The sequence below is a fragment of the Leptosomus discolor genome, chromosome 8 (assembly GCF_034619465.1).
Source record: "Leptosomus discolor isolate bLepDis1 chromosome 8, bLepDis1.hap2, whole genome shotgun sequence".
In the NCBI taxonomy this organism is placed as follows: domain Eukaryota; kingdom Metazoa; phylum Chordata; class Aves; order Leptosomiformes; family Leptosomidae; genus Leptosomus; species Leptosomus discolor.
The window spans coordinates 16,691,136-16,718,947 of record NC_141398.1 but is presented as its reverse complement, the minus strand read 5'-3'; the positions used below and the strand labels follow the sequence as shown (position 1 = coordinate 16,718,947).

At 47.0% G+C, this 27,812-nt stretch overlaps 2 protein-coding genes across 3 annotated transcripts; one reads left to right on the top strand and one right to left on the bottom strand.

The window, feature by feature from the left end:
* The first annotated feature begins 6,539 nt into the window (after positions 1-6,539).
* On the top strand, positions 6,540-14,262 carry SNRNP48 (small nuclear ribonucleoprotein U11/U12 subunit 48). Of its 2 annotated transcripts, none has more exons than XM_086468913.1 (9): positions 6,540-6,581; positions 6,661-6,774; positions 6,975-7,035; positions 7,739-7,813; positions 10,226-10,414; positions 11,346-11,467; positions 11,919-12,034; positions 13,072-13,236; positions 14,187-14,262. In XM_086468913.1, the coding sequence occupies exons 1-9, from the start codon at positions 6,546-6,548 to the stop codon at positions 14,224-14,226; spliced, it is 918 nt and encodes a 305-aa protein (XP_086325039.1). In that variant the 5' UTR covers positions 6,540-6,545; the 3' UTR covers positions 14,227-14,262. The 2 variants fall into 2 exon arrangements, with proteins under 2 accessions (XP_086325039.1, XP_086325038.1); XM_086468912.1 differs by having other exon boundaries at positions 6,546-6,581; positions 13,075-13,236.
* Positions 14,263-17,827: 3,565 nt separating this feature from the next.
* On the bottom strand, positions 17,828-23,022 carry ROPN1L (rhophilin associated tail protein 1 like). The gene is made up of 4 exons (XM_009957234.2): positions 22,846-23,022; positions 20,660-20,783; positions 20,326-20,487; positions 17,828-18,007 (listed from the first exon to the last, which is right to left on the bottom strand). The coding sequence occupies exons 1-4, from the start codon at positions 22,974-22,976 to the stop codon at positions 17,828-17,830; spliced, it is 597 nt and encodes a 198-aa protein (XP_009955536.2). The 5' UTR covers positions 22,977-23,022.
* Positions 23,023-27,812: the final 4,790 nt, after the last annotated feature.

Below are 27,812 nucleotides of genomic sequence, written 5' to 3'. Positions count from 1 at the left end.
GACCTTTGGAAATGCAGTGCTGTTAATGTGCACCAGGCAGGGGCAACAGCAACCCAAGGGCAAAGGCCTGGCAGAAAACTGGGGCACCGACACAAGGAGCAGCGTTCATCTGCTGCTGTAGCCTGAGATGCATTCACAGAGGGAGGGAAATGTAATTTGGGTAACACCATTCAGCCACATAAGAAATTAACAAATATTGATCCCTTAGCTCTTGCTCTGGGGTGGGGACCCGTTACTGTGGAAAACCAAGCAGAGGCAGTAAAGCACGTGTTCTTGGAGGTGGCTGCATGTTATCGATGCCTCTGCTGTCCTCTGCCCACTGGACGCTCAGACCCTGCTCTCAGACCTTCCCAGGGAAGCAGCACTGGTAAGCGACCACCTCCGATGAACGCAGACAATACCTTTGTCTAAAATCCCGGGTTACCACATGGACACAGGAGGCCCCGCTCCAGCCTCCCTCACACCTCTCCCAAACCCCCTGTACCTGCCCTCACGCCGACGACGCCTTTGGGGCCGCAGCCTACGTGCAATCCAGAGAACCTGCGGGTATTGCCAGAAGGGTGCGTGTTTATACTGGGTCACACCTGACGTCAGGTTGCCTCGTCATCTGCATCAGCCGGCTGGCCTTGCCGGTGGCCTTGCAGCCCCAGTCAGCAGAGCACAGCAGCATCACCCAGGGCTCTGTGCAGCATGGGCTCTCTTGCTCAGCCTGCGCTCGCTAGCAGGGAGCTACCTCCAGGTGAGACAACGCCGCTCAGCAGCTAAGGCAGTAGCCGAGCTCCTGGTTGAGACACGTTACACAGCTCACACCAAGCACAGAGCTGTAAAGACTCCCCAAGAAGACTGACACACGGAAACATGAGTCAATTCTTAATTTCAAGCAGACATCAATTAGACATCAATAACGTGCTTTTAAAAGAAAAACACAGGCTCCTCTGTGCTTCTTGGCAAAGAGCAGAAGCAGCCCTGTGCCGAAAGGGTCTCCACGCCCACAGTGTGCAGGGCACTGGCACAGCAGGGCCCAGTCACCAGCCAGAAGTTGCCAGTTTCCACAGTTATGGAGCCTTGGCCACATTTTGGTTGGTTTCCATTGTGGCAGTATTTGTGACAAAAAGTGTGGGAGAGGCTCTCATTCTTCACAGGGATTACGCTTGATCACAACGGGTGTTAAATAAATGAATGTGCTGAAAGCAGATGCCAGACTGTGCCCACCAGGCCGTTAACAACCCAGGAGGAACCTCGGCTCCAAGCAGGCAGCCGGTACTGCCCAGTCAGAAAGCTCAGGGCAGAGGGAGCAGGCAAAGGATCAAGGATCACAGTGCAGCAACTGTGAAGGTGCTAGGGCTTAAACGGCAAAGCCCATGCAAGCTCAAAACCACACATATTAAAACTTCAGGATGCAAGAGGACATTGGATTTACTTCTGGTTGTTTAACGGTGAATTCCCAGCTCTGTCAAGTGAGAATGTTTTCTGTCAATATTCCTGCAGTGATATGTCTCGTCACTATGTTTAAGCACAGATGGTGATGTAGTTTCCACACGAATCTTGCACATAGGGGCAACACCAAGTTTTCAATTGCTTTATCTTTAAAGATAAGGATGCTAAGAACCTGATAAACTGATCTAAATCTGATGACCCCATGAGAAATTACATGGAGGTACAGAAAGAGGAATCGATACAGCATTAACAAATGCTAGAGTTGCCACGTGTAAATCAATTTGGAAGTATCCAGTGTACTGCAGTTCGTAAAATACACCTTAGGCTGTAGTTGTGAACTGGACTAAGAATAAGCATCAAGATCCAGGAGCCAAGGACTCGCAGCAGGCTGGTACACAGCTGAAGGAATAAATCAGCTGCACTCCCCTAGCAGAGGAAGCAGTGAGGTCTGAGCAGTCTCTGACTTCTCTGGTTGCCATCAGCACCTGTACTGCTCCACACCAGTGCTTTGGGATGAGCTGGAAGGGCAACAAAACTAGAACTTCAGAGAGCAAATGAAAATTAAACTCTGGTCAGGGGTCTGGTGAAGGGAATTTTGAAAAATCTGCCTATGTCATGAAGAATATTTCTATAAACTGATTCATGTGTGCTAGAAAAATTCACCTCATGTCCCTGTAGATAACGAAGCTGATTCAGCTGAATCTGTGCTACAGATTTTGAGTGTGGTGTCTTAGCTGAAGTCTAAGATGGTATGGAGTAATAGCAGCAATGACAAAAAATTGAAATTCAAGTGTCTGTGTGCTTCACCTTTACATTTCTCTAGTTCAGTAGCTTTTGCTGAGTGACGCCCATGCTATCAGCCTGGATACCACATCTCCTTCCCTGGAGAAAATGGGTTTGACACCACAGGGGCTCTAAGGGCAAGGGAGAAGAGGCAGCATCACTACAAGGGCAAACTAGCAGAGCTGCTCTGAGTAAGGTCAATCTTCCCACCAGGGTGCTGTGACCCCCTGCCTCCATATTCAACGTCCCCCGTTTCTGCAGTCCGACCGGGGAGAGTTAACGAAGCAGTTGTGGTTTAAGCCCACGGCATGTGCCCTGGGGGAGCGATCCCCTGCTGCAGGACAGCTTGTGGTCTGCCAGGCACTGGCTGCTTACTCCATACCCTTTGCCAGGCTAGATGCAGAGAACTTGGTTGTAACTTTGCCAGATGTGTTGGGGTGGAGCCCAGCAAAAATCTGTCACAGCTGCAGGTCGAAAGCTGTCTTTTCTGCCTGCCAGGCCTGCATGGGCTTCTTCCATTGTGGCGTCTGGGTAGTCCCAAGAAGTCTCTTTTCGTCCTTCAGCTTGCTTTCCCCTGCTCCCTGGCCCTTGCCCTGACCAGAAATGTGCATGCTGAACATAGTAAGGCCTGAGAAAGCTATTATAAAGTTTATTTTATTTATCTTTACCAGAAGCATATTTAAAATAATGAATAATTTGAGCTTTCAGATTTTTTCCTTTGTTTCCAGAAAGAACTGTGAACACGATACAACTCTAAGTAATGCTTTGTATCTAAGGAATGGAAGGAATGTTAAATATGAACAGTCTTCTCTTCCACATTAGAGAAAAAATCATTTTATTGAAGCAGTCAATACACTTCTAAATAAAGAAGTGACTGCAGAAGGCCTGCAAAGTTTTGCTATCAGTGAAGGAAGAAACAAATACAAGCTCTGGGTGAGGGATGCTCCCCCCTGTGCAATCTGCATGGGGAAGAGTTTTGTTGCTCAGGATGATCCTCCTACTCCTGGTGGAGACCCGTCAGAAAGGTTTGGACAGTAAGAGCAGTGTGATTTCAGCATGGATTCAGCCTGGCAGTCTCGGGGCGTACTGAGTGACTTTGCTGGGTTGGGATCACTGAACCGCTGTTAAGGGTCCTGCCTCAGGGTATGGTCCCAAACCAGGGGGTCCCCAGTGTGCCAACAGCGGGATTATCTAGCAGCATAAATTCCACCTGGAGGAGGACACAGGGTGGTATGTTTAAGGAGTTCTCCAGGAGCACTGTAGGATCTTTATGTTGGCATAATGTATATGCTTTTTCCCTGTTCCCTATTTCCTGTCTATCCTGTAGTTTAGAACTGTTCTGCTGCACTATGAGGATATTTGGAGCTCGTTCCCACAGAGATTTTCTCCAGAGATCAATATTGCCCAGAAAGAGTCTCTAGAAAAACACCACACTACTGGCATGCTCAGCATCACAGCTCTGCAGAGGGGCCAGGCCATGCTCATGTACCCCCTTTCTGGGAAGCTGCAACCAGGTGGCAGCCCTGCCTGAGGAAATGCAGCTGCAGAGTTTCCTCTCTCCTTCTCAGAAGGGGCTACGGAGACCGAGAGGTGTTAGACTGGAAGGTACATCATTAACTACGTTGTCTGATGAAAAAGTCACAACGTTGTTGGGCTGCAGCCAGCACGGTGCTGGGGTGCAGGACAAGAGGGTAGGCCACAGACTGGAGGCAACCAGCTGGGAAAGATGATGTAGCTGAAAGTCTGTGGCGACCCCGCTCCGTATTTGATGGGAAACCACGTAAACATGCCATTGCCTGGAAGGAAAAGCGGTGCTGTGAACTTCAGTAAGCTGACGGCCTTTGTCTCCCATCAGTCAGTTTGTCCTGGAATGTTTGCAGCCGGAATACAAGTCACTCACCGAAGGATCTTACCCCTGCTTCATCGCATCTCGCTGCACCGCCCTTGGTTTTCCTGTAAACTTATTTCAAAGACCTAGTCTTAGCCCTGTGTTGTTCCAGGCCCTGCTGTGGTCTGCGCTAATTCATCCGTGAGACGGTTTTCAAGGCCCTGAAGAGAGTCTCTGCTCCCCTCCACAGCTCGAGCACTGTGGGTGCACCTCTCTGGGTCCCAGGCAGTGACCTAGACACTATCTGCTGAGCACTCGCTCTCCATGTGGCAGCTTTATTTTGATTAGTCAAGGCACGTCTCTGCTGCCCAGCATGGGTGAGCTGTAACGGTACCTGGATGCTGGGAGGAGAGACTTCCTAGCACGAGCTGCCTCCTAACTGATGTGCTGCATCACAGGACGGTGGCTTCTCCCAGAACTCTAGAAAGGAAAACGTTCATCCCGGTGGTTTGTTTCTCAGGCATTTCCCCAAATCCATAAAGGCCGGGCAAAACAAAGAGAGACAATATTTTTGGATTGTTTCATGATCCTGGGAACTGTTTTTTAAAAGGAAAAGAAACCCTTAAGATCATTTTGAATCATTCACAATGTTGCTTAAAACATTTATTCCAATCATGATTCTTGACTATCAATTTAATTTCTAAGTAAACAAAATCAAAATGTTGTTTAATCTTTACTCTTTAAAAAAAAAAAAATCTGCTTGGATGCTTTGTCAAACTTGACTTCTGTAAATTTGAAGAAATGGCATTTTCCAGAGGAGACGGTCAGCACAATTTTGCTCAGCTGTTCTTATTACTCCTTTGATAAAATTTGCTAATGTTAGCTCCAGTATAGCACAGATGAAACTGCAAGGGCAGCTGGGAAGTCTTCACTGTAAGTATTCTGTATCGTGTGAAGTCAAAGATCCTCAGGCAAACATAGCTAGAGACAGCAAATCTCTCAAAGGGCTAAAATCCCAGCTGAGTCTCAAATTCACTGTGCAGGAGAGAAAGGGCTGTAATCTGCTAACGAAAGCAGATGCACAAGAGTCATTCTGGCAGCTACATCTGTCAAGCTGCTGCCGCCCCCCCCCCCCCCCCCCCCTTGTTAAACCCACTCCTCCTTCTAGTCATATGTGCTTTTCTCATAGATTACAAAAATAGGCAAGCACACATGTCACTCCTGTGAAATTTATTCCTTAGGACAGTTCCTTCCTCATCCTACGTTACTCTTACTGAGTCCTAACGCTCCCTCAGCCTCCAGGGTAAGGCTGTCATGATTTGGGCCAAGCAATGGGCAGGACTCCCCTGGGGTATGCTGCAGCCACGCAGCTCCCCCCCAACACCCACCCCTGTGCAGCATCCCTGCGCACTTGGGAGCGGCGCTGGGAAGAAAGTCGTGCTGCAGCCCCGCACCACGCTCCTCACGGAGCCCCTCACGCAGCGCGGGGCCGGGGGCTGCTGGAGGGCCTGCCGCCTTGCACCGCGTTCCAGGCTGCAAGAGGGAAGCGGCCATCAGGGGCTCGATGGCGTTGAGGAGGCTGATGGTCCTCCTGCCCCGTCGCCAACAGGCACGTGCTTTTGGGGGGCCGGCCCCCGCTCCCAAGTGCCCAGGTAGGCACAAGCTGCGCTCAGAAAATAACCTGGCCCATGCTAAAGCTGGTCAGCAGTTCAGGCCTGGGGCTAGTGAAGAAAACAGGCTGCCCCGGCCGTCTCCTTTCCTCCTTCACGGCATTTTTGCCCCAAAAGGGTCAGGACGGTAGCGCCCTCATGGAAAAACCGCAGCTGCCAGAGGCCTCTTCCTCAGAGAGGCCGCAGGGAGCGGGGCCGGCCCCGCCGCAGGCCCGGCCTGGCCCCGACCCGCCGCGGCTGGGGCTCAGAGCCGGGGCGGGCGGCTTCGGCTGCGGCCGCTGCCCTTAGGCTCCCGGCCCGGGCCTGGGACCCCGCTGCGCGCACACGGCTGCCCCCGCCGCCCCTCAGAGACAGGGCGCGACCCCGGAGCACGGCTTCGGGCACCCGGACGCGGCACTTCCCGCAGGCTCTGCGGGACCCCAGCTCCGCGGCAGCCGCTCCGCGGCACGGGGACCCGCGGCCTCCCGCGGCCAGGCGGCGACCTCTCCCCGCCCTGTAGGCCCTGGCGGCCGCCTGCCCGGAGGTGACGGCAGGCGGGCGGGCAGCTCGCCCGGTACCGCCTCTGCGCCCCGGCTCTCCCACGGGTTTCCCGCCGCGCCGGAGCTGCTGCGGCCCCTCCCCGCGCTAGGAAGGAGCGGGGCTGCCACCCGCAGCGCGCAGGCAGCGCGTCCTCCCTCCCCAGAACAGGCCGCTGGGCAAGATGGCGCCGCAGCCTCACCATCCTCTGTGGCGGGAGCGCCCGCAGTAAACATGGCGTCGGCTCCACCCCACCTCACCACTTCCCTCCCCGGTCACGGGGCCTCGGCAAGCGCCGAGCCCGCCCCGCCATGGCGGCTCCCTGCGCGGTGTGGCTGGGGGACCCGGTAAGGCGGCGGCGGGGTCTCCGCCGGGGGGTGGGGCGGCGGGAGTGGCGGTGCGCGCTGACCCGCGTCCCGCCGGCAGGTGGAGCGGGTGCCGTGCCCCTACGATGTCCATCACCGCGTCCCCCGGGCGTCGCTGGAGAGGCACGCCGCGTCCTGCCGGCTCCGCAAGATGGGCTACTCCGCCGAGGAGGAGGTGGGCGTCCGGCCGGCCCCGGGGGGGGCTGCCCGGCTGGGGGCGGCCGCGGGGTGTCGCCTGCCCGGCTGCGCGGGCGGCGGCGGCCGGAGGGCGCGGGCGGGGGTCCCCGGTGGGCGGGGGCGGCTCGGCGGCCGAGCCTGGAGCCGGTGTCGCTGGGGGCGGCCCCGGGGCCTTGACTGAGCCGCTTGGTCCCGCAGGCTGAGATGTACGACTCCAGCTTTTTCTACGAAAACCTGAAGGTTCCCACCGTCGCCATGGGTGAGCGGCAGCGGGGGCTTTGGCTGGAGGGAGGGCAGCTGGGGTGAGGGGAGACCGGGGGGGGCAGAGGATGGGGCTGAGGGGAGGCCCCGTGGGGCAGAGTCTGTGTCCTCGCAGTAGCCCACCGCGCTGTCTTGTCAGCCATAAACTCTCCGCAGCCCCCTAACACTGAGTGTTTCCATCAGTAGGTTTATTTTCTCACTGTCGTACTTGCCTTCATTTACCCTTGTTATGCTTCTGTCCCTGTGTAATTCTGCTCTGTAGATCACTTGGCTGTTCTCATCTTCAAATCCAAGGAGGATCTTTTTTTTCCTCTTAAGTTATTTTCCAGGTTCTTCCTATGCTCTCCTTGCATCAAGTGCAGAAGGTGTGTTAAAACGTATGCTTAGAAGGTGGAAAAACTGGCCCTAAAATTCGGGGATATAGTAATGGTACAGAAGAGAGTTGCGATATACATACATTTCTTTTTTCCATATCCCTGTAACCCAGAAATACTTCTTTTTTTTTTTTTCCTCCCCCCACTTCAAATATGGAATAGATTTAAAATGAAATTTTTAGTTCAGACCTTCCTTTGTGCATAAGTAAAACTACAATATTTTGTAACGTATTGTAAGTCTTATAACAGAGACTGGATATTAAAGACTAACCCTACAAAGTACTTGATGTAGAAGTTCTGTGACACTTTTGTCTTCTCTGCCTGCAGATAAAGATCTACAGTTTCACATTGTTAAGCAAGCTAGAGCTCAAAGTGCGAAAGAAGGTTCAGGCTACAGCGAAGGTAAGTAGCTAGCACATACCGCGACGACTTTGTCAGCTCTCATGTGGAGAGCTGCTCTTGTCTCCCCTCTTGCAGCTTCCTTCATTCCACTTGTGAACTGCTGTGAGGAATTTTTTAAATTTATTTTTAATATTCCTTCTCTTGTATATTTTGGAGCATAACTACTTTCTCTACTCAGGGCAACTAAAGAGAATTTGAATCTGTTGCGCTCACACCTCTAGTTCTTTTCAGGACTGGAAGATCAACGCTGCAAAATTCAGGAGATTCTTAAAGCATTAGTCCTTAACTTCCCATCCCACTGCCTACACTTTACTTTCTACCTGCGTTTTCTGATATTATCCTTCTGCTGTTTGAGGCCCAAACTCTTCTAATGCTGCCTCCAGCCATTTTCTTCATGTAATGGTTCTTCATGTAATGTTTTGTTTAAGGATTAATTGCCTGATGTGAGCTGTATGTGCTTGTCCACCACTCCTCAGACCAAAAACCAAATGAAATGCATATTATTATGTTGGATTGTTTCAAGGCTGTCCTAAGAAGTTGTAGAAGAGAGATGCTGACACATCTGGAAATACGATGTTGTCCTTTGCCACTGCTCTCAGCTCAGTTTCATTTTTCAGTGGGTTTTGTGACCAGTCTGGGGACCAGGTTAAGACTGAGCTGTGCTTCTCTTTGAGAGTCCAGACCAAGGCAGAGTAGAAAAATAGGGCTACCTATAGAAACCACGGTAGAGTTGCAGTGTGTTCCTCTGGAGGGAAATGGTAACTAACTCATTAATTTGACACAATCACATCCAAGTAGAGAAGAAACAGATAAACCCTTTACCGAGTGGTGCATCACAAAAGCCACTAGATGCCAGTGTTTGCTACCCAGTTTTCACTGCAAGCTTGCATTTCTCTGAAGGTAACACTAAAACTGTATTGGGGTGGCTTTCATTGTGGCATCTTGGCCTGTTGTAAGGTTTACTGACTTGGAATTATTTGTTTAATTTAAAGTCTTTGGCAACAGAAACTAATGGAAAGCAGTTTTCATTGTAAATTTCCTGTTGACTAACTGCATCAAAGGAAGTAATTTTCTTTCTTTGTTTTTATAAAATTCTAACTGTATTTAGAATATTAGAATACCTATATAATGGGACAGGAAAGTTGTGAAATTCTTGTAAAATCACAAGCATGTAACCGCTGGGGCGCTTCAATGGGCTTCCGTGACCCTGTAAGAACAGTGCATGTTAAAATTCTAGTGTTCATGTTTAAATCTGTTGCTTCAGATTAGAAAAGCTCTGGTTTAGGCTTCAAGTACAGTAATGAAGAAATCTCGTGTCTTAGGTTTGTGTATGGCTTCTCTTCCTCTTTGGTGCCTTTAGTGAAAACAGGATGTGAAGGATTGCCTGGCTTCTGTTCCGTGCTGGATAATCTAGAGAAGCGTCAGCTTTGCTATTGTGAAGGCTCCTGCATACACCCTGTCTTATGTGTTGGCTCTTCTGTCTGCCTGGAGACATGTGTCTGTCTGGGATTGCGCCTTGCAGGGAGTAGGCCATGTGTGGGGAGCAGGATTATGGAGGTCAATGGTTCCTGGAAATTTGAATGTTCTTGAGTTAAATGCTTTTCTGCAGGCAATATCCTAGAATGCTGCACCCTGTATCTTTAGGGAAGTCACTTTGGTGCTGTTGTAATGGATTGAGAATAGATTTATTGTTCGTTTGGAGGATGTGTGTTTTAACTGGGGAATGGGAAGAGTGAGTACTGGGCTGCTTGTTCAGGGAAAGATAAGTGTCCAGGCAACGTGTTTGGCTTTGTACGTTTAGTTGTCTGAACTGATCTGGAGCATTTTGAAAGAGCCTTTGTAGCCCTTTTAGCTGTAAATGCCTGTGTCAGTCTATAATAAAAGCTCTGCGGCGAAGGTGACAGTGTGAGACTGATTGGCACAGTGCCTAGTTATCTAGTCTCCTAGAAGCTTTCATTCTTGTTGGCAGAACAACAGGTATTTTGCAGCTGGTACTTTACAGAAGATTTTAGGAGTAAGACAAAGCCACAAGTTAGAGCTGCAGCCTCCTCTCTCTTGCTTTAGCTTGTAAGCCAAGAGCTGAAATTGATGGGAGGATACAGAGTCTCCTTTTGATGTAAGCAAGTACGATCCCTTCAAAGCATACGAAAACCCGTAACTAACAGCGTAAGCAGTCAAGAGAGGTTATACTGCCTGCGTGGGGCTGGGGAGGGATTTGGGCCTTTTTTTTTTTATCTTAGAGCAATTTTTATCCATTCAAATAAAGAAGGATGAAACTTCTTACAGGTATGTAGGGGAAGGATGAAAACACAGCATGGGTGTTTACTGCATTGTTTGCTTGTTGAGGTTCTCAGTGTTTTCCTGTGTAATTATGCTATTTTTACCAATAACAGCTGTCTGTTAAACCTCCAGGATCTTACTCATTACTGCCTGTAGAAGTTCCTCAAAATCACAAGCGTTTCACCTGTGACCTGACTCAAGCTGATCGCCTTGCTCTTTATGATTATGTTGTTGAAGAAACAAAGAAACAGAGGTCTAGGTCCCAAATAACGGAAAATGACAGTGATCTCTTTGTGGATTTAGCAGCGAAAATCACCCAAGGTTTGAAGAACAATCTACTGGTTGAATTTATGGCTCAGAACTTTCATTTTGTGTAGTTAGATGAGTTTTGTCGAAAGCCGAACAGAATTGCTTATGCTATTTTTATTGTGAATGGCATACTGTTCTTAAAAGCCACAACGAAGACTTGGCATCAGAAAACACTAGTTTAGTATCCTTGATGCTGCGTTCCTTCTAAGAGAGCCTCGGCGCTCTGCTCTTGGCACATGTGTTGTGCGTATCTTAGTGGATGGATCTGTTGTCTTTGCTGCAGCTGACTTCAGGTTGCTCAATATTGCCAACTCACTGCGCAGCTTGGAATAGTATTTGCTGTAAGAGACGATGAGATTAAAGATTGCTTGAGAGTAAAAGCCGAACAGGAAAGATTGGCAGTTATCCGATGGAGCTCTTGGGCAATATACAAATGGGCGCGTGGGACCGAGGCCTCTCGTCCCTGTTGAGTCATGTAACTAGACCAAGTGCAGCGTAAGCACCTGTGTTACCCTGTGGGCCCTGCTGTGCCCAGGAGGTAGGAGATAGTGTTTGTCACCTACAGAGGTAAATGTTTGACAGAATCTGGTTTTCTCAGTCTTTGTGTCTTATTGTAATACTGGCTTTGAAAGCATGGCCCGTATTATGTAGGCATTTGACCAAATCGCAAGCCTGTATATTGGTTTGGATCACTGTCAGGAGACTGAGATCACCTAACAGCATTTGCTTGGTGGCTTTTTTAGTCTTGTGTAAATAGCTAGCAAGAAGGTTGGAGAGGAAGCTTGTGCTAGATTCATAATAGTTACTAAATACTGGAGAAACTTTGGAAAGAACACAACATATTTTATGTTTCAGACTTTCATTACTAAAGCACCAGACTTGCATACCTGCAGGTGCCAATGTCCTGCTAATGACCATTGTTTTACTTCCAATTTTTTGCTAGATGATAGTCAGAAAGGGCCAAAGTCCCATCTTGAAATTCTGGCTGAAATGCGAGACTACAAAAGGCGGCGACAGTCATACAGGGCTAAGAACGTTCATATCACAAAGAAGTCTTACACTGAGGTGAGATCTGAAAATAAGAGGTTTTCTGCGCAGAAGTGCTTATTGTGTATTAGCATAAACGAAGGTATGCCATTTCAGATAAAGAAAATGTTTCTCTTTTCTGCTTCTCGTACCCTGCCTTGTTAGAGTGGCAAACTATAGAGGAATCTTTTTTTGGTTTTTGGTCTGTTGCAGCAAGTTAGAAATAACGGGAGCATTTCTGACTATTAAACTTTGAATGTGAAAATGCCAGCAAGATATAGTTGACTGTCTATTGTAAAATGGTGGTACTTAAATTTATGCTGAAGTACCTGTAAGACTTTCCATTCAAACACCTGATGTATAGGGTTTGGGGCAGGGGCTGTGGTGTGGTTTGGAGACGTTTACCTTCTGCTGTCTAGTTGCTAGTTCAGCCACTACTATGACCTGCTGCTTTTCTCGTTGTTTGTTTTTAAACTATCTTAATCTCCAGGTGATCCGGGATGTGATTGGTGTGCATATGGAAGAACTCAGCAATCACTGGCAGGAGGAGAACAGGTTGGATAACACAGAGATGTGTGAAGGAGGGAAGTCAAAATCTTCAGGGAGGTACGTTGCAGTTGGCAAATTCCTCAGGGATGATGGCAGCCCGGCAGCCTGCAGTGTTACCCTGTTACCCCTTTCTCATGGGACATACACCAGCGTTGACCGAGACATAGGCACGGTTTATTTTATACCAATTCTGTTAGGCTTTTGCTTGAGGAGCTCTGTCTGCATGAAGGATGGAGGGAAATAGTAGCTTTCTTTCAGGGCTAAGGAGGTAAGTTGCAAGTGATCCAGGTGAACAGGTAGTTTCTGGTGGAGCTGGGAACAAATAGTGCTCCCTCTGTGTCCAAACTTCCTGGGGACAGAAGGACACTTGAAAATACAAGTACAAAAATTCCTCCCCTTCCCTACCACGTGACAGGAAATTCATATGGTAGATCTATTATAATATAAAATACCTCAGAGAAAAGGTATTTATAACTTACTGGATATGGGGACCCTTTGCAGTTCTTACCACTGTGAATGCTCTGTGCTAACTGGGAGTGTGTTTCATGTACATGTATGTATTCCTGTGTCAAGCATCACTGCACACTGTTCTAAATGTTTGTCACTGAAATAAAAATGGAATCATGACCTAGTGATAGTATATTTGTGCTTCTTCAGGAGACCTTTGAGAGGAGATCCTGTCAATCAAATGAAAGTGAATGAAAAGGTCATATAGGAGATCCGGCTTGCTGGGTTCTCCAACTGTAGGTAGCAGCTAAAGGCAGGTGGTTGAAGAGTTAGGGATTTACAGCAAAACAGAGTTAACCCGTTCTACAGTCTCCTGTTTCATGAGCAGAGGTGACAAGACTGAGGGGCAGTGTTTGTAAGAAATAACTGGATTAAACAGTGTGCTGAGATGTGCACATGTAAGAGCATGGACTTTGGGCCTCTTTTGGGAGGTATTGTATTTCTTAGGGAGATAGAGGCTTCACAAAGGATACATCCTCTGTCTTACACTGTTAGTAGGTCATTATATTACAAAACTAGTACTGAAAACAATAGTGACTGTGGAACTATTTTTATTGAATAAAATCAAAAACTTTTTTTTTTTTCAGAAGGGAAGACAGGCGGTCAGCTTCAGTGGACTCACGGCAGTCTGGAGGAAGCTGTAAGGATACTGAACGCACCAGACATAGGAGAGAGACCAGCAGGAGTCCAAATAAACGAAAAAGGAGTCGCGAAAGAGGCAAAGACAGAGATTCTCGGAGAAAAAGAGAGAGGTGAGCATAAATAGTGACAGCTGACTCCTGCTTCTGAATCAGGCAGCCATAGTGATTGTCTGTAAGAACTTAGTGCAGAGAATTAGAGGATCTAGTCCAGTTAAAAAGCTAGGCTCATCTCATCCAGTTTAACAAGCCAGGGGCATGAGGCTGCTAACGCTAACCAGAATGTGCAGTGAGATCGTAAACTCGGTGCAGACTTCAGACTTTCCTCTCACGACTGAAAGGGGACGCTTCCAACAGCAGCCACAGGGTTAGCACAGGACAGCCCTGGGCTGTTTTACTCCTTGATCGGCATATGTACAGGGAGACATACTGTCCATTTAACCCACTGAGTGTGCTTGTCATGTCTGATGCTGACTTCTGCTCTAGTTTGCACTGGGACTTAGCAAATAGGATTATTTGTTTCAGTCATATATATACACATACAATCACTGGACTAGTGTTTCCATGGTAGATGCTTCAAAACACTGCTGTTGCCCTTCAGTAGTTCTGGACATATTTTTAGGCAAAAGAAAACAGATCTAAGCCACGCTTTGCAATACCATCAACAAGGGCACATTTGCAGCTGCAAGACCACAGGTGTGTGGGACCCGTGTTGGAGCAAAGACTTAGGCTGTCGTGCAGAAGAACTGCTGCGTTGTCCCTGGCGCGCATGGAGAAATGCTGTAGGTGACGGATTGGATGGGAGGGATTGGTTGTCTCACAACTGGCTTCATTACACAGTGGTGCTATTCATCCCAAACTAATTGCCACTATGGCACTGCATGACAAGGCTTTGATTAAAACAGCATGGGAAATAAACTGTCTTAAAGTAGTTTACTTTCTTTCCTTAGAAGAGGACTTGATTACATTTAATGAGAGCTTTCCATTTCCCTAGTATTTTTTTCCTATCACATTCTGTCAGTCTGAGCCTAACAGCCCACACAATGTTTGTGGTTTTGTTTCAGGGATGAAGACAAGTATCACAGCCATAAAAGAAGAAAGTAGAAAAAAGAACCTGATTATTTTGTTCAAGAAAGTACGTGCACAGGAACTATTGTTACTGCTGTTGTGCCAGGGACAGTAATGCCGTGTACATAATATTGGTGTGGCATCACAGCTGTGCTTGGAGGCAAAAATTAAATAGCGTTAAGGTCTGTCAGGATGGAAGCAGCGTGTATCAGAAAATGTGTAAATCTGTAACACTAATGCATCTATTAATAAATTATATTGATCTCATTTGAGTTCAGTCTGACAAGGCTGTACTCATCTGCCTTCCTGGCTCATAGTTGGTGGATACAGAACAGACCTAATCCCTGGAGTCTGGGATCAATTACAAATGGAAAAGGCATGAAAAGAGCTCCCCTCCTACCTACCCACCTGACATTGTCACCTCTGGGAGCAGTGCTCCAGAAAGACGGCACTTACTGCCTAGCTACACTGTGTACCAGAGGTGAAAGGGCAGATGTCAGAGTTCTCAATCAGACTAAAATAGGTTCAACTGCAGCTAGTGGTAACAGGAAAGTGATTGTTCCCGAGCTCATGCTCAAATTTAGGATCACTGTTCTTTGGCCAAAGATTACGAGACTGCAACTCACCACAGAAACTAGTGGGGGAGGCGCCAAGGATGCCTGTAATATTGCTGATGGCCATTTTCAAACACCAGAAAGATTTCCCTCCAGAAATAACTAGGATGAGTTCCCATCCTGTAGACTTAACACAGAAGCACTAGTGCCAGAGGTTGATAAAACAGTAAGACTTAGGACATGCAGGTACATATTAAGGCTGTGCAGGAGCATTCCAGTTAACTTCAGTCAGATTTTTATTGTATCAGTTTCTAGTCCTGTTAATTTCCCGCACAATCTACTACAGCAAGGTCAGTCACCATCAGCCAAGCTTGTTAACGAAGTAATGAACTATAAAAGAACAAGCTTGCAGATCTATGTTTCCTACTTCCTTCTGTTTGACTAAGTTGCCAGGAAAGACTCCATATGCTCCTGGTTTTGGCCTTCTCTGTCAATGGAATCTCCAGTTTTACTGTAGCCACTAGTATCCTGTCTTTTACCTCAATCGTTTCTGCAATTAAGTGTGATTATCTGTCACTAAATACTTAGTCTATTTTTTTTTATTTTTAAACTATTTAACAGAGCGTGTTCATGCAGACAAGATAGTCAAAAGAAAAGGTGTATTTATGTAAGAGTGGAAAAAAAAGTCGGTGCCACCAGAAGTGAAATGAGAAGTGCAGCAAGTGTAGCTGTCCACCCTTCTCTAAATTTAATTCTGTGGTTTACTTGTTTTCTTACCATCACTAATGAAGTATAGGGAGGAAGGTCTGTAACAAAATACCTTTTACTCGATATTAACAGATGAGTGAAGGTATCACTCCCTAGCTGTTAGCATCAGTATTGGAGATGCAGGAGAACAGTATAACCATGTATTCAATTAACATCCACTGAAGGGCAATTTCAAGAGTGGGATAAGGAAAAAGAAGTGCCAGAGAAGAGGATCTTCCTGTATTGTAATGTGCAAATAATGCTCCTTTGAACACGTACTACTTTCTTGAACCTGTTTATTCCTGGTTTTTTTCCCCTCACACCTGGTGCTGAAGAGTAGGCTTGCTCAAGACAGTGTTGAGGGCTGGGTCAGAAAGTTTCTGAGCAGCACCATGCCAGTTTGTTGGTCCCTGGAAAGGAATAAACCAAATGTTGTAGCACAATACTTTTAACATGGTAAATCCTAGTTTGTTGGACAAGGTACAGTTGAGGGTTACATTAATTGGAAGCAAGAGCGGTGTGATTAAAAAGTGGTTCTTACTAAAAATTGTCCATCTGGTAACTAAGAACAAAACATCAGTTCATTTGTGAGCTCATGCGTTTTTGAGCTCGCACATACATGGAGCTGGTAAGACAGTGTATTGGGTTGGCGTGGCAAGGTCTTGGTAGCGAGAGGCTACAGGGGTGGCTTCTGTGAGAAGCTGCTGGAAGCCTCCCCTGTGTCCAATACAGCCAATGCTACTGGCTCCAAGACAGACCCACTGCTGGCCAGGGCTGAGCCCATCAGTGACAGTGGCAGCACCTCTGGGGTAACGTGTTTAAGAAGGGGGCGAAAAAATCTGCCCAACTGCAGCCAGAGAGAGGAGTGAGAGTATGTGAGAGCAACAACTCTGCAGACACCACGGTCAGGGAAGAAGGGGGAGCAGGAGGTGCTCCAGGTACCGGAGCAGACGTTCTCCTGCAGCTTGTGGTGAAGACCACGGTGAGGCAGGCTGTGCCCCTGCAGCCCATAGAGGTCCACAATGGAGCAGATACCCACCTGCAGCCCATGGAGGACCCTACGCTGGAGCAGGTGGATGCCCAAAGGAGGCTGTGACCCCATGGGAAGCCCATGCTGGAGCAGGCTCCTGGCAGGATCTGTGAACCCATGGAGAGAGGAGCCCACATTGGAGCAGTTTGTGAAGAGCTGCAGCCGACAGGAAGGACTCACATTGGACAAGTCCATGGAGGACTGTCCTGTTGGAGGGACCCCACGCTGGAGCAGGGGAAGAGTGTGAGGAGTCCTCCCCATGAGGAGGAAGGAGCAGCAGAGACAGCGTGTGATGAACTGACCTGTAAGGATGCCTAATAATACTGGGGGAAACCATCACTTGGTAACAACCTACTCCATGAAGTTGAGAGGTGAGAACGGGGTTGCCTCTTCATTATGCAGCAAGCCAAAGGTTACACAACAGCACCGAAAAGACCTGAACACACCAGCCATCAATAGCAACACAGCCAGGCGGTGAGGTTTTGGTTAACCTTCAACCTACACATCTCCTGCTGTGAAGAACTGCATCAGTTCATGGCTTACTGACAAGGCTGACACCAAGCTAAAAGCCGACCTCAGAGCAAGCAGAAATAGGAACACAACAGACTAGAAATGTAACCAACCACCCCAACCTGACAGGATGAAGTATTCTGGTGGGACTGTGTTCTGCCTTTGTCCTTTATATCCACCAAAGGCAACCAACACCAAGACCATTCCATGAAGGACAACTTACCATAGCTAACACTATAAAAATTGAAGAGCCAAACCATTTAAGATCAAGTGCATACTAGATGTTTTCTCAAGAAAATTTCTAAGGAGAAGTAATTCATGAGAAACACAATAGAAACTTTAGACTTCAAGTGGGAACTCCCAGTTTCTCCCTCCAGTTTATGATCTATGTTAAGTTAAATGAGCAGCCCATAAAATGCTGCTAGTTCCAGTACCAGTAATATGCAGATGATACTAACCTGTATATAATTGCTTCCTACAGGGAAAATTATACCACCAGATAGTGACTTTAATATTTCACAGAAAGATGGAAAACCAACAAATTATCTTTTAACAGTTCAAACCCCAAGGCTGACCACTTAACAAGAAATAACTATGTACACTTTCAATATAACTTCAGTCAACCTTTACTCCTGTCATCAAGGCTACGCCCAAAGTGAAGATAGGCTATTGGCCTGAAACCTAAAGGTTTATGGAGAGCACGGAGGTGATCAATACATTAAAATTCCGGAGGTGATCAATACATTAAAATTCCGGAGGTGATCAATACATTAAAATTCCATGCACGGACTTTTACTTACGCTTGTTCTTTAATGCTGTGGAGGAATGCTTCAGTTTTCTCATTTGGTATCTCTCCGTCGACACTGGCCAAATACGAGTAAAGGAATGAGAAGGTTTCAAAGGGAACTCGAGCCGCTCCACCTTCTGGGTCCCTTGTTAAGATTTCGCAGGCATGCTTCACTGAACTCAGTAAGGTCTGCAGGGAGTTCAGTCAAGAAATGAGAAGAACAGTATCAGAGCCACGAACATCCTTCGCATATCATGACAAAATCCACACTGTAAGCCACTAAAAGTGAGTGTAAATGAGGTGAAGCGTTCATCATCGTTACCTAGCTTTCAACCCCAAATCTACCCTCCAGTGCAGGTCCAGGGATGGAAGTAATAATGAAGTTCTAGTAGAGACAGGAGCAAAAAAAATCCCAGAATCCCGTGATGTTTAAAGATTGCACAGGGAAGGCTGAGCTCTGTCTCTAATATGGCCAAATGGCTCTGTTCTGCTACTGTAAAAGCTCTAACATCACTATACCTAGTGATATGTGTGTGTATTTATTATCTCAATGGATCTAACTGAATTCTCAGCACCAGTTAAGACAGACAAATCTACAAACCCCAGAAAATTCACATGGGTTTGATGATTTTTATTATGGCGTAGTATTATATGACATTAATTTCTAGGAGTGCTGATATTTACTGTTTCCCCATTTGTATGCAAGTTCCATTTTACTATTTAGTAGAAAAAGTACTGAGGCAAAAAGCATTTCAAGGATATTTCAGTTTAGTCAAAGCCCAATAATGTCCAAGTTCCCTTCAAAACACACATGCCTCAAAGTATTAGTTACAAATATACTTTGAAAAAAATCCTTCATTCAATGCAGTGTCTATAATCCAGTGCCCTACGCATGCTGAGCTATATGGGGAAACATGGAAGAATTCAGCATTGAGCTTCATTGAGTCAAAGACTGGTTGAATGCCATTAAAACAAAGAAACGAAAAAAAAACAACACCCCACCCCACCCCCCCCCGAGGCCTTTTTTAGCCAAAGTAGTAATTTTTGTGCTATAACTTCTTCAGAATTTATCCTTACCTCTTCATTAACAAGCAAGCAATGACTTTATAAAAAGTTAAGTATTTCCTAACAGTAGAACAGCAATATTTAAAGTAAATGCAGTATCTGTTCACAATCTAGAACACAGGCCAGAAAAGTGTAATTTTATAATCCTTTAATAGTTTTACTTCATGTAGTTCCTCCCCTGGGAGGCTTCTCTGGGGAAGGAAAAGCAGCTGCCTATATGATGGCAGACTATCCTCCGCAGCTTGCTAACCCTCTACTGGCGTTCCTGCTCCTGCCACCCCAAGCTGCCACTGTCTCTCTCTCACAACGCACAAGAGTCATTCACATTGATTTTGCCACCTTTGAAAGACAATTTAACAGGCCACCTGCACGGTCACTTCTCCCAGGCTGTAAAAACCCAGTGCTTTACAGAAAGATACTTCAGATGACTGGTGTTCTTAAGAAGTTGATATTTGTCTGCTCTTGTATCTTAACTGTGGCCCTATTCAACTATGAACACAATTTACAGCTGCAGGAAACGAATGTAAATTTCTTGTGTTTCCTTCCTCTCTGTTTTAGGAAACTAAAGTTTAGGTTTCATTATGTAGAGCTGAAATCCAATCATTCACTTAATATCTGAAAGGATGAATAGATGGAGGTAAATCTAGTCTGTCTAGCTTCATCAGAATGATGTTCCTGACTCTATTTTTGTTTTGATATTTTTTTTAAACAAGTAATGTTGCTGTTACTGTTTTTAAATGAAGAAGAGAGCCCAAACTACAAAATCATGCTGGGAGAGGGACTGGAATAATGAAATACACAGTTGAAATGAACAAATACATATATACACAATTGCATCGCCAGGCCAGGTCAAAATTCAGGGCTTCCAAATATTGCAACATTCTCAAAATATTATTTAATAGGTATTAGTACCCCTTCTTCCCTACTGCAGAAATCATTTAAAATATTATACTTCAGAAGAACAGCTCTAATTCTGTTGAAATGCTCTGCTGAGATTTTATTACTGACATTAAAATAATCAGATGTAGATTTAGTAACATTAACTGCTTCTGTGAAAATTTAATTGACTATACAATCAATTAAAAATTCACATTTTAATTTCTCCCTCCAGTTCTCCTCCATGGACATTTACATTGATGCCAAATGCATCATTCCTCTGTCATCCTCCCTCTCATGGTCCAAGCTCCGTGTGGACACGCTTGCTCTTCTACTGCCACCCCAGTAAACTGAGGACTTAGACCTCTTTCTGGTTAAGCTCCCCTGACCAAAAGATGATGAGGAACATAAGTAAACACAAACAGAAGAAGCCACTTCACCAGCTGCTGCAAAAGCAATCACCATTCCCCAAAGTCCATCTGTATTAATTATTCTGTGGTCTCCCTCATGTAGGATCACATAGGACTGTTTGTGTTCGGATATGAGGGCTCCTGCTGTGAACGTACCCCGCCGAGCACGCTGCACCCAAGTGCCAGAATCTTCATCCATTCCACCTCCTCACCAAAGTCATCCAACTGCAGGATAGCTTTCAGCTGCTCCTCTGGCAAGCACAAGTGCTTCCATTTTTCCTTCAGTTCTGCAACATTCACCACACCTTTGGGAGAAAGCTGTAAATGAAATCATGGCACCACAATAAGAACTCCAAAAACCATAAGGAAACTAAGAACACAGTTCCTTCCTCAAAATACATCAAATACTTGACAGTCAGTCTCCCCAACCATCCCCAACACATCAGCATTCCTCAATAGCATTGTGCATTTGGTAAAGGCCTGTTTGTACCTGTTTGTGCAAGATTTTAAGGAGTCCTAGGGTCAAGCCAGCATCTGTTTTCTCTGCTGGTAAAGGCATTTCAATCCTCTCCTTCACAGGAAGGGGCTCGCCTTTTGACAGCGCTGAAAAATACCTAAATGAATGGGAAGAGCAACGCACTTCAATGCCCCCAGCCATTACAAGCGGCACAGAAGTCAATGCTCTTACAGCTCAGCTAATGAATCTGCTCCCTGCAGGAGCAGCAGCACTTGGCAAGCTGCCTGCACAACTCCCATCTCCCCGTGCCCAGACACCACCTTTCATTTTAGTGGAAACCACAATCTTTAGACTTTACACGCTCCATTTTACAACATTGTAATAATTCTTAAGGCAATTTAACTTGTTTTGTGCGTGATCTACTCGGCCCCTCTTGGCAAGGGCAGAGTGATTTATTAATATCAGAGCATGCTTGCAAACCAAAGCACAGGCTTTTCCTGTTTGATCGACAAGCACCTGAGGGCTCATTTGTTTACCGTTCCCCTCACACGCTACCCAAAAAGCACAACTGGCTATTTACACTGCAACTGTCTCATCAGCATTTCTGCTATTTCTGTCCACTCAAAAATAAAATTTAAGACTAGAGCAGAAAGGGAATTAGATGCACATCCTTTTAATTATGAGGCTGCCACAGTCTTAAGAGCAATCACCTCTGCCATAACCAGCCAGCAATCTGAACTGTGCAAGGAAAACTTAGTTTTCATTCCGTCAATGGCAGATCTAATTTAAGGGTTTCTCCACTCATCCTCCCTCACCTGCCCTGGTCACCCGCCTACACGCCCAGGCTATCCCACACTGTGCAAAAACTTGCCAAAAGGCACAGCAAGCAGCACTGCAGAACTGAATTAGTGTGACTGTATAGAAATAGATGCACATATGTATGTACATATAACACCGGGGCTATTTTTCAGCCAGCTCTGTTTCCGCACCCAACTATTCACAGGGACGAGCGCCGCCATCACGGCAGCGCGTGTGAAACCCCAGCCTCGCTCTGCTGTGCCTGGCTCCCAGGTCCTGACCTTGCTCTGCCCCAGTTGCTCTCACACCAGAGCATGTTCCAGAAAGAGGGGTGTGCCAGCAGCAGCAGCCACCTGCCCACCTGCAGGGGCTCCTCTGACCGAGCTGGTGCAGTCTCTGAGCAGAGGCCGGGGTCTGGCTGGCGGCGTGGCCGTGGCCGTGCTGCACTGCCCCTGCTCCCACCAGCCCCACGTCCCAGCGGGCTCAAACTACCTGGTGGCTGCTGCTGCTGACCGCTTGGCTAGGGCAAGCTCCCTGCCCATCCATCACCCGGCAGTACGCCGTACCCCATCGCCGCTGTGTTCCTAAGAAAAGGCCATGCCATTTTAACATGTTCCGACTGCTCTTCTCCCACACTGCAGCCAGAGCAATTCAGCCTCAGGTATGGGCAAGCTGAGACTCCAGCCTGGCTTGCTTAACAGCCTCCCCTCCCTCATGTACACAGCACGGACGTTTCTCAGTACCCCCAACTGAGAACACCTCAGAGATACATTTCAAGAGCTTGTCCGCACCAGCTGTAGGACAGGAAAAAAATTATAGCGAGTGGTTGAGGTAAAAGAAAAAAAAGATGTTAAGGAAGAAACATTTAAAAATCTTAAATTAACTTTACAGTGAGAAATTTATTATGTGGACTATCACCTAAAAGTTGCAACTTTCAGGCTCTTTTCCTATTTCAGTAACATTTAAGGAGACTCCTTAATTTTATTCCTGGAAACAAAAAACAGAAACCTAATCAAGCTTAAGAATAAGAAAGCTATTTTCTAGGTTTCTTTTAAATTCCAAGAATTAAGTCTCACATGAGAAGAGACAAGAAAAACAAAACAAAACAAAACAAAAGGTTTAGTCTTCAGGACAGAGAAATTAGTAACAAAAAAAAAAAAAAACAACCCAGCATTTTTCTGTATGGAAATCAAACTATTCCAGAAATATGCCAGTCCTAAACCTCAAAGAAACAGAAAATAAGTCAAATACTACACTGTTTTTAAAAGGCTCATGTGCTGCATTAATGCACAGAAGCATGTATGCAAGACAGAGGTTGGTTTAACATTCAAAGCCAGCTCCACTGTACAACAGACAGGAGCAGTGAGACCCTGTGGGTCCATACGCACAGCACTGCACCGTTAGGTGAACATCATACTTACGCAGCTGCCCACTGCAAAACATCACGAGGTTGAGTTCTAATAGCAGCTTTAGTAAATTGCTTCAGAATGTCAGGTAGCTCAGGGGGGATTTTGATCTGCTGAGCACAAAACATGGTTTCTGGAAGAGGCATGGTCCGTTTGTGTTCAGTTACAAGGACCTGAAAGAAATAATAAAACAGCAGTTCACAGATGCAGAATGTGAACGAAATGTGCGCATGGCAGCCAACAACGCTTGTACCTAAACTCCCTCCTGTCCTACTCAACTGCTGGGGCTACTGGAGAACTGACAGACTCAGAAGGGTACACAGATGAGCACTGCATGTCTCTAAAACCTAAACTTGACGGCAACATCAAGTAAAAACTGGAGCTCGGACACCAACAACAGCTCTGAGTAAGGAGAACTACTACTTTCTACTATTACAGGTATCTACTACTACTTTTCTACTTTCTACTACTACAGGTATCTTCAGATAGTTTTAAACTGATTTTTCTACTCAAACCTACCACAACACGAATCTGTAAAACGTGTAGTCCAGACAAGTCACACCACACATGCCAACGTGAAAGCCAGCTATGTTGACAACTCACTACCTCATGCCAAGAAGTCTAGTCACTTTTGTACAGAAGCTCCAGCACACAGATTACCAAGTTTCTACTGTGTTTACATACTCAGAAAACACTGTAGCAAAACACTGTAGCAAAAAGTTACTAATTTGTGCTCCTGGCAGACTTTACATCAAAAAATTAGTGATGAACAAAACATTCACGTGTCCTGAAATTACACATCACACTTTGCTCATACAGCTCTATAGATAGGTTTGTCTCATTCAGGATGTAACTTAGTTGTTGCAAGGAATCCTGTTCCTCAGGATCCAGAAGAAGTGATAGACATAGGTTATTGTATGGCCCTTCTCCCATTACAGGAACACAGCACATTTGGTGGGAGAAGTGTGGGCACCTTCCTCATCATTTCAAGAGCAAACTACAGCCACTTAAGTTGATTTAGAAAGAAGAGCTGAAAACACATCAGCTATTTGCAGAGTGAAGAGCAGCAAAAGCAATGGCATCAAGAAAGGAATCAGTGTAACAGCATCCTTTATCCCTTTAGAATTTTTTTATTTTTAAGTTGAAAATAAGAGTATCTGGCAGGTGTCTTTGTCCTCCTGCCATGTGAATTTTCCTCTATTTAAAAAAAAATAAAATAAAAGTCAGCAATGGAAAAATGGGACTGCTGTCACTCAAGACTCCTTTGAGGATCAAACCATACTTAGAACTTCATTTCTGGAGAAATGTAGACAGAGTACAGAGTCTTCATTACACCAATGCAGCAAATTTGCATTGAGGATAGACTTCAGAGCGTGCATTTAATTACTACATTGGTCATGCACTTTCAGTAATGATTCAAAAACACAGCTCTAGCCAAGTAGCTGAAGCTGAAAGCAAAAGTTGGGGATTTCAGGATAAGCTAGAGAACAGAAGAACCTTGAGGAAAGAATACACATGCATGTGTCTGTGCCCGGGAAGCAGTCAAAGAAAAGAAGAAAAAACTAACCAGAAAAGAAAAAGTAGAGAGGAAAAATAAGCACAAGACCTGTTTCTATAGTAAGCCGTTAATCATCAAGTCTCATAGAAGGGCTGAGGTTGACAGGGACCTCTGGAGGTCATCTGCTCCAACCCCCTGCTCAAGCAGGACTGCTTAGGGCAGGCTGCTAAGAACCATGCCCAGACGGGTTTTGAATACCTCCAAGGAGGGAGACTCCACACCTGCCTGGGAAACGTGTGCCAGTGCTCCGTCACCCCCACGGTGACAAAGGGTTTCCTGATGTTCAGAGGGAACCTCCTGTACGTGCACGCACTTACTGAGCAAAGTAAAACGCGCTCGGGTCAGCCAGCCTTTGCAACCTTTCGCCATCAGTCCGTGGCAATACCTGCCCTTCGACTCCAGCATGGGTTACTCTTGCTAAACACAAAGGCCACCCATCTCTCTTGCCTCCCATTTGCTCTTGTTTTCTATTTTTCCATCCACACACCCAACACCAGCCCCAGGTGCTCTGGGTGCCAAGCCAAGCCCACCAAGTACGCGCCGGCAGACCAGGCCTGCCTCGCTGTCCGCCACAGCCACCCCCGGGCCCAGGACGCAGAGGGAAAGGCCGCCTGAGAAAGCTCCAGCCACCAGCTTCGGCAAGCCGGCCCGCCGACCGACGGCCGGGCCCCCCTTCCCTCCGCACGGGCCGCCCCCAGCTGTCGGCAGCACCGAGAGCTCCGAGCCGCCCCCTGCAACCCTTCGGAGGCCGCCGCCGGGCCCTGGCGCCGGGAGAGCTGCAGCCGGCGGGAGCCCAGCCGCCGTCCCACGGCTCCGACCGGCGGGCAGCGCCCCCGGCACCGGCACCCCCCGGCCGGGCCGCCCCCGAGCCGGTGCTGCCCCCCTCGCCAGACGGGGCGCGGGGAAGGCCCGGGCAGGGCGCCTCACCTGCCCCCTCCGCGGCCCCGCTGCCCGGGCAACGCGGGAGGGAGGGCCCCGCCCTGGGCGGCAGGAGGGAGGGCCCCGCCGCAACGGCGGAAGGCGGGGGCCAGGCCAGGGAGGAGGGCCGTTGCCCACGTCGTTTAAAATGCGAGAGCAACACCCGTTCTCTGCAAACTTCGGCGGGGCCCGAGGCGCGTTAGCGCTAGGGGAGAGGCAGAGCCCGCCGCGGGGAGGCCGGTGGCCGGGCTGTCTGCAGCCCGCCGGCCCGCTGCCTGGCCCCGGCCGCAGGGATGCACTGCCTGGGTAGCAGCGTTCGCCGGGCACGGCCATCCTGCCTTCGGCTCTCCTACCGCCTTTCTAGGCTTGGGTGAGGTGAGAACAAGCGCTGCCTGAGGGGCGACATAGACACAGGGCAACGTATTCCCTAAAATTCCTGTTACTCGTAGCAGGTGCCGCTTCGAAGGACAGCTCAGGCCCAGCAGCTCTGCTGGTGCTGGTCAGCCCCCAACCCTGGGCATTCAGGACAGCTGACCAACTGCCCCACCACACATGGTACGGCCAAGCCTGGCCCAACAGGCACGGACAGGGCAGTATGGGTGCTCCCACCACTCCCCACCACCCAGGAGTCAGGGAGCCCTCTCTGCCTCAGAGGCTTGGTGGCGGACTACGAGACTTCTGCTCTTTCCACTGTGGATAAAAACCGCGCCAGCGGTAACCCAAATGGCGTCCTCAATAAGGACATGAGAGCATCTCTTGATTATAAAGCAATACCCCTCCTGTCCCTTCTGAGCAGCCTGAGCACTCAAATGAACTTGCTAATACGATTATTCGCTTCAGAAAGCCTTCACAAGCCATTGCTCCAAAGAACCTTGGGTGCTGCATGCTTGAAACAGGCCAAGCAGTTACAGAAAATGAACACAACCTGATTTGAAGGCAGCGCTTTTTAATGCACGTTATGTCCCCACTGATGAACACGTAAGGCCATGCAGCACAAAAATAAAATGGTGGTCTCTGGAAACAAAACCCACATATTTTAACAACTGGCTAATCTTCATAAAACATGAATACTCGACGTAGGCTACAGGCCAAGTATCAGGCCTCAAAGTACTTCACAACTACATGAAAACAGCAAACTTCTGACATGCCATGACACACCTGTTCATTAAATGAGTAGATGCTTCAAACTAATTAGGAATACTGGAGCAAAACCCACCTGTAGCAAACGTTATCCTGCAGGGGTTTACAGAATGGAATTTAATTAAATTAATTTCACAATGCAGTTTTTCAATGGTGTCTAGGGATAACAGGTAAACAGCAGAAGTTCATGTTCTCCCTCATCTGCAGTCCTTGGAAACACCTGGAACCATCCTAAAAAAGCTCAAAAAGTAAATGTTGTACCCTCAATTCTTCCAGCTATTTGGTCCAGTGCAGCAAAATCATGCATAAAACTGCCAGACCATATTATGAGAAACAGCAGCATGTAGATGGAAAGTTTTTCTATGTGTATTTCATGAAAAACTCTATATTCTTAAAACAAGTTATTTTATATAAATTGCAAACTGGTGGAAAAAGCAAAAGGCTAAAAGTTTCATATAAGAATAAAAAAACCTGGAAAATAAGAGACCAATTAATCACATGCTGCTCCACAACTTACTTCATCTATAAAGGCATAACTAAATTAATCTTTGTATAAATGCTTACATGTAACAAAAATTAGCAAGACATACTGCATCAATTAATAAAAAACCCCTCTGGGGGATACACTGCTTGCACTTTGCAGAAAGAGGAGAGTGGGCACTGCTCTCCTCTCTCCTTTGACCCCACCTGGCCAGAGATCATGTATCTAACTGCAGTGGGGGATGGGATGGAACAGGATGGGATGGAGTGACAAAAACCTGCAGTTGCACGAGTTACAATCATCCTTACTACGCAGTCTCCTGAGTTACAAGCAGAACCAGATGTACTGGACAGTTTCTACTCATTACTCCTGTGTTAACAGTACGCAAAGTATGTGCATAAGTACCGATGTTGGTCTGAGTTTGGCATATTGGGATATCATTGAGTCTGCTTTAAGTAGTCATTTATACTTCAGGGAACTAGTATTTTTAGCTAAAAGTAGGATGCTTTTCACATGTAATTACACTAAAACATCTGCTTAAAGATTACGGTAATTCATGGGTATAAAAGGGAGAAGACTAAGACAGCATAACAATAAAGAGTGGAATAACCTCTGAGAGTTAGTGAGTAAAATTAAGATCAAGAGGTGGGCGAGGGTAGGAGGCTTCCACTTCGAGGGCCAGGGGTGTGACAACAGTTGCTAATTATACAGAGGTTAATGCAAGGTTGCTGGAGGAAACTCAGGATTACACAGGTAAGTAATGCGGCTCGGCTGTTAGGTCAACAAATCCTTTTCAATGAGGAAGAAAGAGACCACAGAAAGGCACAGTAAGGGGGACACTGATGGATAATGTTGAGAATCTTGGCCCAAAGTTATAGAGGTAGT

What these genes read in the sequence shown, in the direction of transcription:
- SNRNP48 (XM_086468913.1), top strand. Translation starts at nt 6,546, where the DNA reads ATGGCGGCTCCCTGCGCGGTGTGGCTGGGGGACCCG. An exon ending in GCTACTCCGCCGAGGAGGAG is followed by an intron (nt 6,775 to 6,974) that starts GTGGGCGTCCGG and finishes TTGGTCCCGCAG; the next exon opens with GCTGAGATGTACGACTCCAG. An exon ending in AGGTTCAGGCTACAGCGAAG is followed by an intron (nt 7,814 to 10,225) that starts GTAAGTAGCTAG and finishes TTAAACCTCCAG; the next exon opens with GATCTTACTCATTACTGCCT.
- ROPN1L (XM_009957234.2), bottom strand. Translation starts at nt 22,976, where the DNA reads ATGCCTCTTCCAGAAACCATGTTTTGTGCTCAGCAGATCAAAATCCCC. An exon ending in TTAAAATCTTGCACAAACAG is followed by an intron (nt 20,488 to 20,659) that starts GTACAAACAGGC and finishes TTTCATTTACAG; the next exon opens with CTTTCTCCCAAAGGTGTGGT. An exon ending in GGTGCAGCGTGCTCGGCGGG is followed by an intron (nt 18,008 to 20,325) that starts GTACGTTCACAG and finishes AACTCCCTGCAG; the next exon opens with ACCTTACTGAGTTCAGTGAA.